Raw genomic sequence first — 14,274 nt, forward strand, 5'->3', positions numbered from 1 at the left:
TCAAAGGAACATTTTTATGTTTTAAATTTTGTTAAATTTCACCAGCCTCACAAATCTAATTTTAAGATTACTGATAAGATTGCTAAGAGAACTGAACTAATCATGTGCAAAGGAGAAGATTATCCACAGTACACTGCTGTCACACCACAAGGCTGTTCAGTTTTTATCACACCGATGTCACAGAGATAATGTGTGTGTTATGGCCCGAGTGACCCCATGAGGTGCACTCAAATCCCCTCCTGCTGCAGGTCTCCTGCAGGAGATGGAATTAGTGTTCATGAAAAGCCTTCGATGATTCCTCTTTTCATCCTGCAGCCCCAAGAGATGGGGAATAAGCTGTAATGGAACGATCGCGGAACAATGGAAAATGTATTTTAATTTTCAGAAAATAGGAGAACGAGGGAGGACAGCAGTACTCGCTAAAGACCCACACTATTAAGCCGTGAACTGAAAGGACACTGATGAGAGAGAAGCTGGGGAAGAAGGAAAAGATAATATGTAATAGTGGGAGTTCTTCTCCCAGGAGGAGGGTACTGAGAGACGGAGCGTGGCTGACACGGGGGCTGAGATTTGGTTCAGAGGTAATGTGGGAAAAAAAGAGAGAGAAGTAAGTTTAAGTAAGTAAGTCTACAGTAGCTGTCTGGCAGGCATGGTATAATGATGATATAACGAAACAACTAAAAAGGGGGTTCAGACTTTGTTACACCATGCAGCAAGCACGTTGTTCGGAGCATCTTTAAGCCTCAAGAAGGGCCTGGTCACATGCTGCTTTTTTTAAAGCAGATATCTTTACTTTCTTCCGGAAATATAAAGAAGTTGAGTTTAGTGCAGGGCTACCCAAGGCTTTATGATCTGTCCCACGGACAATATTTTGTGAGGATATTCACATAATGACTCCAGCATTTAGTATGCCGCATCTTTTACTGCCTGGAAATTGTGAGCTGCGTCTGTCAGGTGCTGGGTGCACCCTCTTAAAGGACGTGGAAGTAGGTTGTGCCTGAAGCTGCTAAGCGACTGTAACTAGCTAACCGTATTATTGAGGCCATACATTGTCTATACTTACCAGAAATCCCGGGTTTGGAGCTAAACTTCTTCTAAACCTCATGGTGGCGCTGGGGGAAATCTCAGGGGATCACCAAAGTCTATAGGATTCATCGTCTGTGCAAAATGTCATGGCAATCCATCCAATAGTTGTTGAGGTATTTCAGTCTGAAACACAGCGGTGGACTGAACAGCCAACAGACAAACATTGCCACACTTAGAACCACACAGATGTTTAAAGGAAAGGAAGGAAACCAGAATAATTTGAGGTTAGTGAGTGAAAGAAACCAATCTGTACAACAATCAAGAAACAGTCAAAGTAGAGATGCTATTTTTCAGGAACAAAGGAGAAATATGAGAAACAAAAAAATGGACAGAGAGGTATAGAAAGAGAGATTTTAGAAATGGTGGATGGGGTGGTAAATACTAGGAGAGCTGTAATTTTCTGTTCTGCAGGAATGAGAGCAAAGAAGCTGAGTGTGTGTGAGCGAGAGATGGGGATGAGAGCAATCTGGAAAATGGACGGAAAGAGCCTAACGGCTCATAGGACAGATTCATTTTCACACGAGTGCCTCAGAAAGTAGCAGGGAAAAAGACAAAGAGAGAGAGAAAGGGCAGATGAGGCAAAAATCATTACGATAGCAGGAAATCATAATGTTTCCTGCAATCATAATGTTAAATCCCCTTCCATTTTAAAAAGCCATGTTGGTATGTATAAGCAGCAGACAAACAAGCATCACCCAACGCTGGGAATGCTCTGTCTTGAGTGCATGTGATAGTGACACAAAATACACTGATTCTAAGCACTGAGCATGATTAGCCGTGATTACCTCTGTAACCTAGAAATGGATGATACGGCTCTGTCATTATAATCAGCAGGAAAACACCTTGTATTCTACAAACCCGCTGCTGAAAATCAGACACTCAGCCATGAACAGGAAGTCTGGAGAAGGTGTTAATGTTTTTGACACGCTGATCGGTTAACTTGTGAACCTATACAACCTATACAAGAAAAATCGGATTCATCACTGAATACAAAAACAATAAATGTATAAGAGGCATATTCCAGAATAAAAACATTTCATGACATGACAAATTTCATTAAAAAACAAAAATGCCAAACTCATGGTGTTAAAAAAAATCCTACACATGAGGACGTGGGGCAAAAAGTGAGCTGTGGACCTCTATTGAACTCCTCGTATTCCTCAATTTAGTTTAGTAATAAGTTGATTGAATGTCAATTTATTGAAGAACATGCACCATGTATTCATATGTCAACTGTAAGATTAAAGGTATTAAACCACGGTTTTGACACACTGTCTGGATATAAAAATGGTATCAATCTTTTCATCTAATTCTCAATTAGAAAGCAAATAAGTGTATTCACTAAAACTATTCCTTTAAAAGCCTAATTGTAGCCTATTTACCACAGGACAATAAAAACACTAACACCGACTTACGCCTGGCCTTTGTCTTCAGTGGAAAAGGTTACAATAAGCACTCATTTCCGGGACCAATGACTCGTGAGTGTTTGAGGGTATTCATAGGCTTCAGCTCCAATCAGCAGTGATGGAAACATGACAGCAAGATGGTCACGCTAGTTTTCTCCCCTTAGCTGGTGCAATACTATATATGAGAAATATAATACAACCAAAAGGGATTTGTACCTCTACCTACAATAAAATGATGCGCCGTAATTTGTAGGTGTCCAGCGACATTATGTTTTATGTTATCCACGTAAACTTGAACGAAGAAGTAAAAAGACAAGAAAGCACACACAGGACGGGTGGAAGTGAAGTTGGACATGTCCAACAAACAGCGATCGTTCAGCCAGGATCTGTTCCCCGTGTGAAACGAGAAGTCCACTTTGATGTTTGTGTCTTGTAACTTGTGTACTTCAGTGACGACACTTCCGTAGTTATTTTAACCCAAATGATGATCTTTTCCTGAACCTAACTAAGTATTTTTGTTGCCTAAACCTAACTGAGTACCATTAGTTTCCTGTGAAGACAGAAATTTATTTTGAAAAGACCGTATGCATGTAACGAGCAGAAATTGATACATGTTGGTGGCTTTCATAGAAAAACATAACTTTACGTAAGACATCATATGATACGCTGTATGAGGATGAGTTAAATTCCTTTTCACGTTGTTCAGACCACATTTGCAGGTGGTCTAGGCCGCATATGGCCCAGGCAGCAACCTCCGGTTCTGCCGAGTGAGGCTAATGCAGAAGTGTCTTAAAACTTGCATTCTCTCTACTGACCAGCAGGGGGCGACTCCTCCGGTTGCAAAAAGATTGTATGGAAGTCTATGAAAAAATGACCCTTCTTCTCACTTGATTGATTACCTCAGTAAACATTGTAAACATGAGTTTATGGTCTCACTCTATAGTTTCAAGTCTTCTTCAATACAGCATGATGTTCATTCATGGTCCAGTTTAAAGTAAAATAGACCATAAAGCGGAGTATGCATTAGGGCGGGCTTACTGTGATTGACAGGTCGCTGCCGCTACCAGATCCGTATCCGGCGCATTCCAAATATTGTAACTTCCGTTTATCGGTTGCAAAAAACAACAACATTGCGACGGCTGTAATCCAATACGCCGAACTCGAGGCTTCATAACGGTACCCCACAAACCAATGGGTGACTGCTTCAACTTCATAACAACATACAGTCTATTGGCCACATTCTGTTAGTGTGTACGCAAATGTGTCCTGGGCCACATTGAAGGATCGCCTACTCCAAAAAGTACGGACTCATTCGTTGATTTTGTCCATGATGTTTAAAAATGTAAAAAAAAAAAAAGAGCCCATAGAGATTTATTACAAATGTGAATAGATCCAGTCTGAATTGTTTTGATTTCTATAGTGGCGTGGCTTCTTTATGAGGTGGGGCTATAGCTCTATGTGTTTTTGTATTTTTAAACATTATTATTTTTCGTGTCACAGAAACCAGTGAGGGTACATCTTGTGTTTTTTGTATCATCATTAAATGTAACTGAATTCGCAAATATGTAGGATTTCACTGCGGCTCTCTCCCGCCGGTTAAAAACAACAACGCATCTGGTGTCTGCAAATATAAATTATGTAGCCTACGTGATTATTTGCATATATAGCGGGGAAGTGAGATCTGATCACATGATCACTTTGGACGTATTCTAATGTCAGGTGTGAACTGACGTACTTAGAGCTGCCCGCTTGTGATTGGATCACCCAAGACACATATTAATGCCAGGTCTGAACAGGGCCCTTGTTGTTTGACCTGCCAGAGACTTGGCTTCCTTCTGGATCACTGAGCACTGAGACCAGCCCCCTGCTTGGTGATCAGGTCGTTGATGGCAGCTGGCTGGTCAGTTAGGCTTTGATGCTGCCGTCTCCTCCAGAGCCCTGGAGGATTTCCATACCTTCTTCATTCCAGTGGCTAATTGGATGAGTGTGTATAAATGAAGCCTATATGACAAAAAAGTGATTACGCCAATTTAAAGCACTTTACTTCTCCACGACCCAGCTCTGCCCTGGAAGTGTTGTCAACACTCGACAGCCTGCTGTAGGCGCTGTGCCTGGCTGCCTGTTGGTAATTATCCCTCTTTATTCCCGTGCCTCATCACCAGAAGTCGGCTGCCACAGGATGTTCCGAGAAACTGAGGAATCTGAATTTGTTTGCTCGTTGTGCCAGCATAACATCTGTGTGCTAACACGGTGGTTATTTGCTTAGCCACTCGTGCCCACAATAGAGGCACACAGTGGTACAGTTCCAGCACAAACATATTGGTATTATACTGCACACACAGTGGAAGCACAAAAACAAACATACATCCCACTGACACTGTCAGCACGCTATGAACAAGCACACCACTTATTAACATACATAATAAACACACATACCACAAACACCTGTTGCCATAGAGACAGATTAAATTAAGTGTCAATTCTGCAGCCACTTGTAATATATTGTACCCTTCAGTGGCCCAGAAAAACAGGTTCTCAACGGCTCTGAACATGTTAAGGGCAAGCCGATGGATCATAGCTAACAGTGCTAACAACGCTAACAGTGCAAACTATGCAAAAGTGCTGACAGAGCTAACAGTGTTTAGGGCGGAGGTTGGGTGCTACGCTTCCCCGACGACTACACTGTTGGTCAGGACGGGTGCATCGTCTGCTGTAACCGCCGTATGCGAGCAGTGTAGAGCGATTGCTATGAGCTAGCCAATGGGGCACGCTCACTTACATTAACATGCACTAAATGGGGCCGGCCCGGCTATGTCAACAAAACTCAGAGAAGCTCAGACACACACAGAGGGAGAGCGACTTCGTTCTCTGCGCAGGTACACATTACTCCACTATATCTTAACATAACAAATAGTTGTTTGCTGCTATATTAATGCTCTGTTAAATACAGCTCCTTTACATTGAGGTAGTATTAAGATGGAAGGATAAGTGAGAGTAAGATTGCAGGACAAGGGGATGCAGAGGGAGGATGGTCACAAACAAACTCACTGCTGCAGCACACATCACCTCCGCTGACAGCTGACATCATCTTCATCTAATCCTGCTGCATATTTGGGATGAAACTAATGTTTGGTCTTTGTGCATTGGTTGATTAAACGTGATCAGTGTTTACATTTTTGTAATCCTGCAGATTAATTTGTTAACAGGGTAATTGTCGTCTTCCTTTGTTTGCTTTGGAATTAATTCAGAAACTCACTTTTCTTGTTGACATTTTCAGTAATTAAATGGTTTTCATAAAATGTTCCAAAAAGTTTTTTATCTGATACAAAGAGCACACTTACAGTGCAACCAGGATGTATTAGGACAGGGGTGTGTTTCTCATTGTTTTGGTAAGTACGAGGTAATAGTAGTGACTTGCGGTTTTAGAGTAATATAGATTTTGGGAAGTGCATTTATTTGCTTACTTACCGAAAGTTAGAAGAGATGATACCACTCTCATGCCTGACTGGGGCAAAGTAAGGGATTTTGTAATCTGTAATTATAGTTTAAAAAAGGCATCAACACCAGCAACCCAGCACTCACTCTGCCACTTGAAATGTTTGGCTTTCAGAGCTCAGAGTCTGGTCCTTCCTCCCCCATAGCCTGCATCTATTCTACTTGCCAACCACTTAACAACATAGATCAATGCTGCAAGTGATTGACCCTTATTATAAGCCAATTTTCCTTTTGAACTAAAAAACAATCCAGTTTAGTCTCCTCTCTCTACCTCAGAGTAGCACACTAAAGCTCAGCCACATTTTCAGACACATGTCACACAAGGAGGAGACGCAACAAAGTGATGCCAACCAGTAGCACTGCATGACCGAGCTGTCTACACACAATCGGCTGTACAAGAACTTTGCGTCAAAAGAATATAGTCCACATTTTAAAACCATTAATTAACCGATTGAATAATAAGGAAACGAGATTCTGACCAGGCATTTGACCAGCATTCTGCTTTTGTATATTTGTCAGGCAGGCAGATACACATACTTTTGGTTAGCAGACATTGTTAAATTGCGAGGTAAACACAACCATCCTATTGTGGGCTGGTGTACTGAGAACAACCACACATCAACACTGCAGGTCCTCTGAACAAGAGAAGGATGCTGCATCTGTCAATATGGTGGTTTAATAGACGACATACATTATCAGGAAGGACTGGACGACCACTTCATCAGTGGCAACATTTGGTCAAGTTCTGTCAGAGACTTTTTCACGTTGTTTTATTTTGAAATGCCTGGTCATAATGCCCTTTAGTGCGTTTTTATGTTATGCATGTATGTTTGAGAGAGTAAATGTTAAGTCGTCACTCACTGGACTCGAATCAACAAACCTTTACAAACAGGTGACGACACAAAAGAGACACTGAGAAAAAAACAGCCTCTTTTTATTGTTGTATGGTGTGAACATAACAACCTGTTGTTTTGTTGATAGCACTGAAATGAAAAGCTGAACAATATTTTTAAAAAAGCCATAATCTTACCAAAACATTAAGGTGTGATGTTTACCAGCATACAACTAGGCAAAAATAAAAAAGACCCTTTTCCTTCTTAGTTCTCTAAAAATACTAACAGGGCTTTATTACTGTTAACAAACAATTGACATACAATGTAGGATCAATAACAGGACTGACGTTAACAAATAAAACATTTTAAACAGACATTTCAGTATGATAACGTTGGCAGAGGAAAAGTAATGACTTCTCATCATGAAATACGATTCAAGGCTTTCATTTAAGAAATGAAACATCACATCTGAACACTTAATTACGGAGCAGTGACACGCAGATAAAAAGGATGTGTGTCACTGATGAATTTAAATGAATTTGAATTTAAATGAGCTCCCGGTCTGATGATTCAAATCTCACTTTAACAAATGGCTTCCACTGAACAGCCATTACTTTGTCGTACTGTCAACTTCTGTTGTTTTTATAATGAAGGTAGTTTTTTATCATGGCACAATGGATCTGAAAAGAAAATTCTGTTTCATTTATTTCCCTCCCTCCCACAAGACATGGCTGCTAATGATGCTACATGGCTGCTAATGATGCTACATCAGATAAGAAACATTATTGTCCACTTAATTCACTTCACAGACGATATTAAAGTCCAGGTACATTATTCACCCTGTTGTGAGCGTTTGAAGGTGCCGGGGAATTGAGCCCAACATACTGGACCAACTCAAAACAACAAATCTAATGTTTGCAATTATGTTCTGACTTTTTGCTAGACTTCTAATGTACAACCACAAATAACTTCACAGCAATATATTTCTGAGAAAGTCCCACATGTAACCACGTCTATTTAGCAAACAGGCAATACAAAATCACAACATTTTTGATTTTATACAGAAAATGGAATTGAACACTCCAATGATGAACCAGTTTGTGATGTGTTACTCTCTTGAAACTGCTAACTTGTCAAAAGAAAATTACTGAATTATTTTGAGTGTTGCTTGCATTAAAGCCTTCATGATATTGCAATACTGATATGAAAATCCTACATTTATCCTTCATTTTACAAAAATGATTTGAGTAGAATTTTTTTCTGTGATATGTTTTGTTCCTTTGGATCGAATGAGTGCAGAATATGTTTTGTTATCTTTGTATTTAATTACCTTAAATGCAGAAAGCACCTTTCAATAAGCAACCCAGTACAACATCACAGAACGTGATCAGACATTTTGGAAAATACGCTGACTTTCTTTCTTTCCGAGGAACACAACTCTCATATCTGTCCGTTAAGTATAAGGGTTGCGCCAGGAGGTGATTAGCTTAGCTTAGCATAAAGACTGAAAACAGGGTGAAACAGCTAGCCTGGCTCTTCTAAAGATAACAAAATCCACCTACCAGCACCTCTGGATCTCACTAATTAACAAGTTACATCTTGTTTGTTTGTGTTGTTCAAAAACCCAGGTGTAACCACAATACATTGTGGTTGTACCCTAACAGCACTACCTGCCTGATATCAGACAGATTGGGGTTTGAATTTCCCTAACCAATCACCAAACCACGATGGTCAACGATCGGTTGCTTTTTGATCGAGTAACTGCTGTTTCATGTCATGATGCCGGACGAAGCAGTCAACTGGCATGGGCAGATTCAACGGTCTGGACCTGGACAACTGACAACCTGGGGTCTTGTCTACACTTTGTGGTTGACAGGCAACCAGCGGAGACTGTTAAACTGACTGAAGTTACTCCAGAGCTAGCTCGTAAAAACCCAGCGATGTATTAAGAGAGCTATTTTTGTCCCGGTGGCCACTCCTGGTATTGCAACAAAACAAATCCTTTTAGGCCCAAAAAGCTTTTTACACATAAACTAACTCTCGGCAAGAATGTGAAAAAGTGTATTTGCCAAAAGGCCAGACTCCATCTTTAAAACGTAGCGTCTAGTTAAGCTAAGATCTCTCTGATTTTTGCATGGGTTATATTGTGAGGTGTTTCTGTTATTTTGTCTACCAATTGTATCTCTCTGGTTGATTTTGAACAAATCCAACTTTCAGATCCCCCCCGACTGTTAGCATACCCGACCATCACCGCCCCGTGCTTCGTCTTGATCAGACCCAGGCGTGGACCCTGCCCGCCCAGTCCAGCAGCCGCCCTCGGTACCAGGCGCGTGTGATCGGCTGAATGAGCAGCAGGAGTCGAAACCGTCGGAGCAGCCCGCAGAAGATGGCGGCGGCTACCACCACCAGGGGCGACATCATCACGAAACCAAGAATGATGAGGGCGGAGCAGCTGTTATCGTCAAGGTAACGACAGATGGCAGAGGGGGCGTCGAGGACCTACGAGGACAAACACAGAGGGAGATCATAAAGTAGACAGGAGGGCTCAGGGGGGCATGATCAACATTTTAGCATCACCAGGAGCTCCTTCTCTACTGTCAAAAAGCAAATAGGTAGGATTTGATAATCGTGTATGTGCACGTGCATGTGCGTGTGTTTGCATATGCTCAGGGTGCAGAAGTGGGACAGTGTGGGTAGTGGGCTGTGACAGAGTTTCTCCCAGCCTCCCTCCACAGTTCAGATTAGGAGTGTCTCATAGCTGTGTGTAACCCTCCGAGCTGTCAATCACCTTGTGAGGGCGAGCGAGAGGAAGGATGGGCCCGAGAGAAAGCGATGGAAACTAAAGTAAGACGTAAAAAGGGCAGCTGCAGAAGTACACACTTGCATCCTTACAAGAACATTACACCAGAGTAATACACGCACACGACACATAAAGTACAAGTACATTATCTCAGACGCACTCAGAGAATTATTTGATTACGTCTGAAGCCCTTTTCTAAACGATCTCCTATTGTAAGCTTTTTCAAAAGGAGCTTCGCCCTCAACAAACGCCCCCTAGCAACAGCAGTGTTCAACACACACACACACACACACACAGAGACACACGTCTGTCAAGTGCACACTAAGCTTTCACTGCGTACATATTCCTCCTTGTCGTGCTGTCAGTGTGTCTGTGCACAGCTGGTGCTGGCACCAAATCAGACAGTCTTGTCTTCTCAGTGGGGCCCTCTCTCCGTGTTCAGTCTGTCGCCACTGACTGACATTGTCTGTAATTGTTTGCTCTGAACTGACATTTGCTCTGGCCTAATCTGATGGTAGTCTTGTTGCATGCGCATGCTTTGCAAGTTCTTAATTTGTCCGCTCTGTCATACGTCTGTGCCTTCAGAAACTAAATCATTCAACAGGCAACCGCTGGACCGCAGGACCAACTGTATCAAAGATCGTCTGTGATGTTGTGACCTGTCCAGCAAACCAAAGTCAGAGCTGTAGATCTTCTTGGCATGATGACTCACCATATTCTACTGATGATCTGTCTGCTCTTCATGTGACTCACAAAAAAACAGCCTCACCCTTCTCCTCACCTCATTACAAGAAGCACTGACAGGCTCCAGCATTCAAGTTAATTTTAATTTTTTTGGAAGAGCTTGTTGACAATAAAAAAACAACACGTACAAACATGAAGAATAGGACTGAACACCTGTGTGCAGATGGTGCCAACATATTACTAGTGCAACCAAAAAGACTTTCCTTAAGGCTTTGATTGTATGTTTTTCTCTAAGACTCCAGGTCTTAATGAGAGTAAATGACATGGGATTACTTGCCTAAACTTCCAGTAAAGTCAAAGGACACAGACTGCAAATTCCTCCTTGTTAATGATTTGTCAATATACCGTCATGTTGGCACAGAGCGCTATCCTTTTAAAGCTTTGCTAAATATTTTTCTAGCCACTTGGAGGCAGCAGAGACCAGCTGTAAACACAACGCTGAACATATCACATTTTAAGTTGTCGAACTTGTTAGCAAACAGTATCTTATTTACACAGCCTGCAGTTATGGAGCAACGTTATCATTCATTATCCACATGATGCGATACTCGCTCTGCTTTTAGCTCTGCTTTGCTCTCCATCACCTTCTGAGAAAAACATCTGTCTCTTTAGCTGATTAATGCTCCGTCGTGTTCCCCAGCTAGTCGTTAACTGTGTCTGTCCGTCATTTACAAACAGTGGGTTTTGTTTTTTGCTTAATACAGCAGCTTGCTGATGCTGGAAACACTAAATTGGACTAAATTGGATAATGACTATAGCAGTTTTAATTATCCTCAAGATGTGCACCAAAGTTCCCACTTTCAGGAACTGCAAGAAAAATCCATGATGTCATAGAAATTTAAAACAATTTAAAGTTATGAGTTTAACAACTTGTCACCTGGATTCCCCAATTACAGATTATTTTCTTTTTTTTATAATTATTTTGTGCCTTTTTGCCTTTATTTTGGCAGATGAAATTTGAGATAGACATGAAACACGTGGAATAAGGTAAGGGGTGAAATGCAAGAGGTCACAACCTGGAATCTAATCAGGGATGTTGCAGTTAAAAGATATGCGTCTAGTTTCTTCGACCAATACCTGGACATTTACAAGGCTTTTAAGAACAATGCACGGTGATTAGTTGTTCCGGACTTGCCATGGGCAACCAAATCTAAATTTGTGAGGATTAATGGTTAATACGCAGTGAAGTGTGGTGGAGAGAATCAATGCAGTAAATATCTGGCAAGAATTGTACAACTACAGGAAACCAAGTATTGTTGTTTTTCAAGATTATTAACATTGTTATGCCTTAAGTCTTGTTCCAAATACCTGCAGCAGTAATTAGATCCACACACTGTTTATACAGAAACAGGGATTCCAGTTTGTTCTGTTTACATACAAAATGTATTGGTTTTAATATGTATGATAGCAGATTGTTGACTCTGTAGTCTACTTGACAATCACATTTGCTGCAAAAAGAGTGGAAACTATCTGATTATAAAACAGACAAAAATTTAAAAAAGTGTTTGTGAACATAATTTGTGGCGAAAAGGGGCACCACACAGATATCCCAAATTTGTATCCTATTATTTTTTGCATTGCGAAAGTATTGAGCCATTCCTGCCACTATAACAGAATGCCATGCCTACTATTAATATGTGGACCTTGTATCCTCTGACTGATCATCCAGATGCAGGATTAGCTCAGAAGCAACTTTAGAACTTGCATTTTGTAGCTCAAGTCACACTCAAGGGGTCTAGAATAACAGTAAACTTTTCCTCTCAGCTTGTGCTTGCTGCAAAGAGAATAAACAACAGGGTAATATCTCACCCTGGAGTGGCACAGGAAACCGGCGTACAGCAGCAGCATTGCAGGCAGCAGCACCACAGAGAAGACCAGCGCCAGCAGCAAAGCACTGGCTAAGATGACACACAGGTCCCAGAGGAGGAGCGCTGCCCCGCAGGCCAGGCAGCCAAACCTGCCCCTGCGGCTGCCCCACGCACTGCCCCCACTGTGGGCCACAGGAGGGGGCAGAATCTTCACTTCCTCCCCGATCCAGAACTCCTCCTCTTTCTCCTCCTCGCCTGAACCGCCATTGTCCAAGTCCACGTCCATACCACACATCCTGAGCCAGAAGAGAGACAGACAAAGAGAGAGTGGACTCTGTTAAAAGCAGGCTGAGGGTGAATTGTTCTGATTCCGACTGCAGGGTGGTTACAGGCAGTTACTGATACATCCCTTGACTTATCAATGTTTAAATTTAATGAATGTAAAAGAGATCTAACATAAGAGATTATACTTGCAAAACATTACTGTACTCATCTAAATTGTTATATTATGAAAATCTATATTACATGGGAAAAGAGGTCTTTAAACATATTTGCAAGATAAATAAATCCATGTCTTGTCACTTTTTTCATGTTGAATCACACACAAAACACGTTAATTATTTAATATAAGCTAATCTAATTGTTGCATATACATGCTGAATTTAAAAACCTTGTAGACTGAGGCCTGTCCTCCCACCGCCCTCTTCTTTATTCAATCCAAGCAGCTAATAACTCATTATGTAAATGAAAATACTTTACACACACACACACACACACACACACACACACACACACACACACACACACACTTTTCTCTTATGTCTTCCCATCGCTCCTCCGGTCGATCTCATCGATCAGGGCTTTGTCACTAAATCCCGGCCTGTATGCCAATACGGTGCATTTTAAGATAATGCAGCCCTGAGCCTTATCGGCTAACCCTGAACGACCTGCTGCTGAGCTGAAGACAACCAGGAGCATCACACCGGACGGGACAAATGTCCTGCTCCTCTCAGAGCAGTTTGAGCACACCTTCATCATGCTGCTTCAGATGGTCCTTTACCTTGATGGATACATTACTGTAGCTATAGTTTCTGTTTGTATTTTTGTTTAGACTTGGTTGCTCTGTGTAGTCTGTAAACTGTTAAACCCTGATGTCACAAGCATTAATGTATAGAGTCGCTACATGTATCCTATGATGAACAACACGTTATAAATTAATGAGAATATTGTTGCCTACCTCCAAGTACAGATCCCGGTAATCCCTCCGGTGTGTTTGTGTTTGAGTTCTTCTCCCGGTAATCCAGACAGAGCTCCTAATTTTACCTCAAAATAAAATAAATACTTGTGTATATACTTGTATCAACAGCAGCGGAGGAGAGCGCCTGTGAGTTGAACCCTGTGCTGCTGTGGTGAATCTGTTTGAGGAGCCTCTGCGCGTCTGTGAGGGCGAGCGACTCCGGGCCGCGCGCACTATCGTTCAGCGCGCGCCCACGCGGTCTCGCAACAATATGAAATTGCAATATTTTTGTTTCGAACATTTCAACACGACACTCGTGAACGCATCTCTACGGGTAGTGCCACACGAACGTGTGGAACGGACCCAAGAAACACAAAGGGCTGGGCTGGGCTTATCAAGGATAGTTCTACATCATTGCTGAACATTTTCTGTCTACATAACCCTTAATAATGGGGATAGGCTACACGTTTCAGATAACGGCTGTATTTAGGTCACTAATGGTTTTTAGTCACATGCATCACTAAGAGCAACTTTGAGGTTGCCAGGTTGTGGAAAATCTTCCATTATGATACATATTGAAATCAATTTATCAACTTATTAGCCTACTGTAGACTTGGTGGATTGTTGTAAAACCCCGTGGGGTTAATTACTAACACTTGTGCATTTAATGTAAACTTGATGACTTATTAACAAAATAAGACATTTGTACTCATTTATGGATTACCAACACTTCTAAAAGCATTGTTATCAAATAGAAAGGATAAACACTAACCAAAGAAAGTGATTTTTTACAACCTGGCAACCAAGTCGTTGTTCTTATTAATGGCTTATAACTGATATATATTATAACTATAAATGATACTAT

General features: G+C 41.5%; 1 protein-coding gene across 1 annotated transcript; it reads right to left on the minus strand.

Annotated features, from left to right (window-relative positions):
• Nucleotides 1-8,362: 8,362 nt before the first annotated feature.
• tmem88bl (transmembrane protein 88b-like) lies at nt 8,363-13,618 on the minus strand. The gene is made up of 3 exons (XM_031879648.1): nt 13,410-13,618; nt 12,174-12,468; nt 8,363-9,319 (listed from the first exon to the last, which is right to left on the minus strand). Exons 2-3 carry the CDS (start codon nt 12,465-12,467, stop codon nt 9,092-9,094), a joined length of 522 nt encoding a protein of 173 aa, XP_031735508.1. The 5' UTR covers nt 12,468; nt 13,410-13,618; the 3' UTR covers nt 8,363-9,091.
• Between the last annotated feature and the right edge of the window lie 656 nt (nt 13,619-14,274).

This window comes from Anarrhichthys ocellatus, unplaced genomic scaffold (assembly GCF_004355925.1).
Source record: "Anarrhichthys ocellatus isolate YVR2014 unplaced genomic scaffold, GSC_Weel_1.0 scaffold1, whole genome shotgun sequence".
NCBI lineage: Eukaryota > Metazoa > Chordata > Actinopteri > Perciformes > Anarhichadidae > Anarrhichthys > Anarrhichthys ocellatus.

Excerpts from the sequence above, each read along its gene's own strand:
- tmem88bl (XM_031879648.1), bottom strand. The coding sequence starts at position 12,467 with ATGTGTGGTATGGACGTGGACTTGGACAATGGCGGTTCAGGCGAGGAG. Across the intron at positions 9,320-12,173 it reads GTTTCCTGTGCCACTCCAGG|GTCCTCGACGCCCCCTCTGC; the intron begins GTGAGATATTAC and ends TTGTCCTCGTAG.